The 5,210-nt window shown below is 44.6% G+C and overlaps 1 protein-coding gene across 1 annotated transcript; it reads right to left on the bottom strand.

The window, feature by feature from the left end:
- Positions 1–569: 569 nt before the first annotated feature.
- On the bottom strand, positions 570–4,583 carry LOC104501688 (CTD small phosphatase-like protein). The gene is made up of 3 exons (XM_010145539.1): positions 4,457–4,583; positions 2,685–2,870; positions 570–916 (listed from the first exon to the last, which is right to left on the bottom strand). Exons 1-3 carry the CDS (start codon positions 4,502–4,504, stop codon positions 791–793), a joined length of 360 nt encoding a protein of 119 aa, XP_010143841.1. The 5' UTR covers positions 4,505–4,583; the 3' UTR covers positions 570–790.
- Between the last annotated feature and the right edge of the window lie 627 nt (positions 4,584–5,210).

Here is a 5,210-nt window from a genome sequence, read left to right as displayed (position 1 = left end):
CTTTCCCTAATACTCAAACAACTGCAGAGATGTTCAAAACTGTGCCCAAAACCATACCGGTGAAACAGCCACGTCATTCCCCCAGATCACCCCTCCCACAAACCTTCTGAGCGAGACAGAATGTCACACAGCCGAATGTCGTCGTGGAGACAGGAACCCAGCGTCTCGGTTTCAACTTGCTCCTTTGTTATATATTACAGTGCTCTATAAAATTTTTCCTTTTTCCTTTTAAAGCATTTAGACAATACAAGACTAAAAGATGTCTGGAAATACGTCTTATACAAAAATGAATTTTTATCTTAAAATAACATTCAAAAAGGCACTTCATTCTGTAAGAAAAAATTCAGAGTCAGGTCAACTGCTCTAAGCAGGGGGGTAAAATTGTCTGCATAGTGGGAGGGGAAGAAAGGGAGAGAAATTCAACTGCTGAAATACAAGCTTCTTTTTTGGCATGGTTTAAGAAAAGCTGATCCAGTAAAAGATGTCCATTTATGAAATTCATTAAAAGAGTCCCATTTAAAATAGCTTTTTTTGTTGTTTTTTGTTTTTTTTTTGTTGTTTTTTTTTTCCTTTAAAAAAGTAGTCTGAACACATGACCTTAGGAGTCAGGCTTCTGAAGGCTTAATAGCATCACTCATGATTGTCCTTCGTGTCCAATGTAACAGGAAGATCAAGAGTAGCACTTCTGACAGGGTGACGTCCCCAAAGCTTACATTTGAAAGAGCTGAGAAGGATGGAGACGGTCTCTAGCATCTGCAGCCTAGTAGCGGAACTCAGTCAAAGTTAAGGGCTACCTGTTGCAGAGTTTATGAAGCATACTGTAAACTTCTTCCTCTTTGCTTAGTCCTTCAAAGAAAGGAATAAGGTCTAGCAGCTCTGTGTCTGTCATGTCATCAAACCAGGACTGCACAGGCACCTGAAACAAAGCAACCCACAAATACTGAGACGACTTCATGACGGGGCGAACACACCGCCTTTTGCCCGTGTACGTGTCCTGCAACGCTCACGGCCGTCACAGCATGCCCAGCTGGAGCACCACGTTTTCTAGTGTGCAACCCCAACCCCAAACCTAACTGCAACCAAACCGCTGGTGTGCAGCTGCCCTTCTCCTGCGGCCAGGTAACCTACAGCAGCCAGTGCCAGACGCTCGGTGTGCTCTGCCTCCTCCCCGCTGCCCTACAGACACTACTCACGGGCAAGTCTTTTCCTCCCCTCTAAGTATTAGCAGTGTGAGTCACTAAACACAGGCATGGAGCGACAGCCCCTGCCGGCATGAGGTTGTGGAGGAAAGACTTAAACAGCAAATACAGGACAGTTCTCCCCTCAAAATAGAAGATGTTGAGAAAATAACGCATGTAATAACGCTTAAATACATGCGCTGGATTTGGGGAAGGAGTTCTGAGCATCTTCACTGCGGAAGTAAACCGAGGTCTTTTAAAGACTGTCTTGGATCTGGTTACCAGCTCTGGTTCCTGCAGAGACTCGAATACCAGTTGCTAACAGCACTTTTCTATACATGATTAAACCACTCTGACAAAGCCCTTAATTTAATCTCCCAAATTCTACAGCTCATTATTTTCTTGGCAATGAATTCCAAGATACCAAATGATGATCTGGATCAGGTTTTTAATTTTAACCATGAGCAAAAATTAGAGCTGCAGCTCCTGTTGATTATAAATAGCAACTTTATACCATGTGTGGCACCAGCCAGAAAAACGTTTTCGCCCAACCACTTAAGGCATCACACTATTGACATCTGAACCTAAAACCAGAGTGCTGCAAGGTAATTAGCTCATGTTAAAAAAAAAAAAGCTATTCTGGAGAGGCAGAACCATGCAAACCAGTGCTCCTGGTAAAAATTTCCTACATTAATTTTAACAGTTCACAAACCAGGCAGCCTCAAAACATCAAAGAAACCCTTGCACAGCCTGGCTGTTTCAGAGCCAGCAGATCGAAGGGGAGTTCCAGCTTGCTGTCCTGGCAGCTACAGAACAGATGTGAGCACCTGTACCGACTGCAGCAACGGGCGGAGCAAGCGCCCGACCATTCCACCGGAGCCCTGGAGCCACCAGGGAACACAGGGACAACGTGCATTGCTCCTTGTGATTCTCCTCTGAGGTTCTGCTGCCTGCCCTTCACCCTTGCTCCTAAAGCCCCATGAGCTTCCTGACTAATGTTTCTAGGGATGAAGCAAGTTATCACAAAAATACTTCAAGGAGAAGCATAACACCACAACAGGACCTTGACTTTCTTCTTCTCCTTAGCCTTGAATACAGAACTCGGACAGTAACCAGTAAAGCATTAATTATCTTGTGAATAAAATATTTTCTTTCACACAATGAAAAAAGATGGAGCACAAAAAGCAGCTGGAGCAAACACTTCTTTCTGTAATCAGCTCTCCAAAGGAAAAAAACTATGCTGGAGGGCAGCCTGGCTTTTTAGAGCCAGGTCAGCTCTTCAGGTTCTGCAGAAGCTGAAGGCAGATGACCAGTCCTGACTACGACATGCTGTCAAGATCAGCTTGCCCTATTCCTTCACCATTACAGAACCCGCCTGCCGTCTAAGAAAACACAGACACTCGTACAGTTAGCGATCTGAAAGGCTATTCTCTGAATCAGAAAGTCTGGGAAGGACCAGAAAGATAAAAGTTACGCTTGAGTACTTCCAGTACTATGAGTACTTACTGCATTTTCGGGATGGAAGATGTAAGATGCAGGAGAATTATCTACTATAATAACTTTACTCAGCTCACGCCCCAGTCGACTCAGATCCTTCACGTAGTTTCCTCGGTGGAAAACACAGGATTCTCTGAAGAGCCTTGCCCTGAACACACCCCAGCGATCCAGTAAGTCGGCTACTGGGTCTGCATACTTAAAAACAGAAAACATGAAGTTAGCAACATCCAGATGAGGGCGATTCACAGAACTATACAAAGGACGGACACAAAGTATTTTTCAGATAAAATGCCCCTCCTTCTTCCCTACTCCTTGTTAACTAGCCGACACGCCTGCAGACCTGAAGTGATTAATAGAGGGAGAACGCAGAGGCAGGACGGGAACCTTCCTATGGAAGGTTAACTGGCATGCTGGCGTCTTCTGGGATTTATCAATCAGGTTTTATCCTTAGGGCCAGCTTATAGTTACCCTAGCAGCTACCCAATAGGTGATGGATCCAGAAATCTCACTAACGTTACCATAAAACCAGTCACTGCTAATGGGAAATGTACTGAAGCCATTTTCACAGCCAATTCATCTCCACGTGCCTCTGCACATAACCGCGATGAACGCTTCTGAGCTCGATGGAGCTCTTTCAGGTGATGCCCTTGGAGAGACTGAGTCAGTCAGAATCTTAAGATTACCAAACTGCCTAACTGGGCTGTAAAAGATCAGATGAGGATGTGATTAGGAAGAATAGCCATGTACGATACAGGGAAAGGCTCATTTTAAATGTAAGATGATGTTTACGTGAGGCCCAGCTTAGAACCCAGTAACTGATGGAGTAGCCAAGTAAATCAGAACATGAAACTACCATGTACTTGAAAATAACAGTTGTAACTAATTTTTGCAGGATAGGAGTTACCATTTTCCTGTATTTTAAACCGAGAAACAAAACTGACGCTGAAACCGATCGTCCGGCTGTGAGCACTGCCCAGTGTCTAACTGTGGTATGAAATCATTCCAGTATTTTGGATTTTCACCACGCCACTGAGCAGAACGTGGTAAGCAGAGGGCAAGGAAGCACCCTCTGGTAAGAGGGCACACCAGCAGACCAAACAGGGTCCTGTCTCCTGCCCCCACTCTAGGCTGGAGGAACAGCTTGGAAATCCTCAGTATCATTCTACAAACAAGACACCACAAATGCACCACACTGGAAGAGTGAAGAATTTACGATGTCTACTACAGCAGCGACTACCACAAAACTACCGACCAGGCACTACTGCTACTGGAGACCAGAGGGCACAAAATACTCCTGTTCATGTTTCAAGCGTTACAAAACGTCTCATTTTCCAACTCCGGATTGCAATTGCACCTTGACAGAACAACAACGTGTTCCCAATTTTCAGACGCAGAAAATTTCTGAATCACTGCTCGATCATGTAGATAGCGTTAAATACAGTGTATTTTATTTCATGCCCAGCTTTAATACACGGCTTTACTGGCAGGCTATTTGTTCTAATTTCTCACTATAACCATGGTAACTTGTGAGCCTTTCATATCGGCATTATGAGCAATGCATGGAGGCTACATTATGAGACGAGCCCATATGTGATGGGGTTACCATGGAAACACTTACCCACACACTAGCAGACAAAGTACACACTGTCAGACAAAGAAGCAGAAAAGAAGGGGAAAAATTAAGATAGTACCAACTGTGGAAATAATTATCCATAGAAACCCCAGCCAAAAGTCCACTGACCAGCACCGTAAGGGCTACCGCGATGAAGGGAGGGACGAACCTTGGCTAGACTGGCTGTGAAGAGTACACATTCGAAGAGCTCTCCCATCCTCTGAAGAAACTCATCCACGTGTGGTCGTTTCAATACATAAACCTGCAATGATAATGACTAGTTTGGTCAAACGGTGTTTAAGGCAAAAGAAAAGGAAGAAAAAAAACCCCAAACCAACAAACCACTCCTGTAATCCAAACCCTTGAAGGAACAAAAGTTAACAGGGAAGCAGTTCAAATGAAATGCTGAAAGAAAAAAAAAACCAACTATATGAGATGAAAGTAGACATCCAGTAATGAGAAATGTGACTGCATGGGCTGCCAAGATCCACACTGATTATGCAATTACAAATACCGAGCATCATCTGGAGTGATGCTTCTTGAAAAATCTCATTAAAGGCAAGGAGCGAGAGGAGGGCTGCTCAGGAAGTGAGGATCCAGCTCTCTTCAACTGAAACCATTTTGGGGCTCGTGCCTTCAGTCCTGAAGAGCTTTACAGAAGGAATAAATCTGATGAAACCTCTGTGATGAGAGAAATTGCACAATAGGGAACTGTTTTCTTCCTGTGGCTAACTCTTTTCATTTTTTAAATTCCAGGTGCTAAGAACGTAGGTCCCTACAGCCAGCGCCCAGGCTCTGCAGAGAGCTCCCACCAAAGCCCTTCACTGCACCGTGCAGGAGGTCTAGCAAACGCTGCTGTTGAGACTCAGCGGCAAAGCCTACCAAGTCTTCTCCTGCGGCCTTGCCACAAGGACAGCAGGAGC

The sequence above is a fragment of the Buceros rhinoceros genome, unplaced genomic scaffold (assembly GCF_000710305.1).
Source record: "Buceros rhinoceros silvestris isolate BGI_N320 unplaced genomic scaffold, ASM71030v1 scaffold34651, whole genome shotgun sequence".
Taxonomy (NCBI): Eukaryota; Metazoa; Chordata; class Aves; order Bucerotiformes; family Bucerotidae; genus Buceros; species Buceros rhinoceros.
Note: the sequence above shows the minus strand (reverse complement) of the source record. Positions and strands in the feature narration are given on the sequence as shown.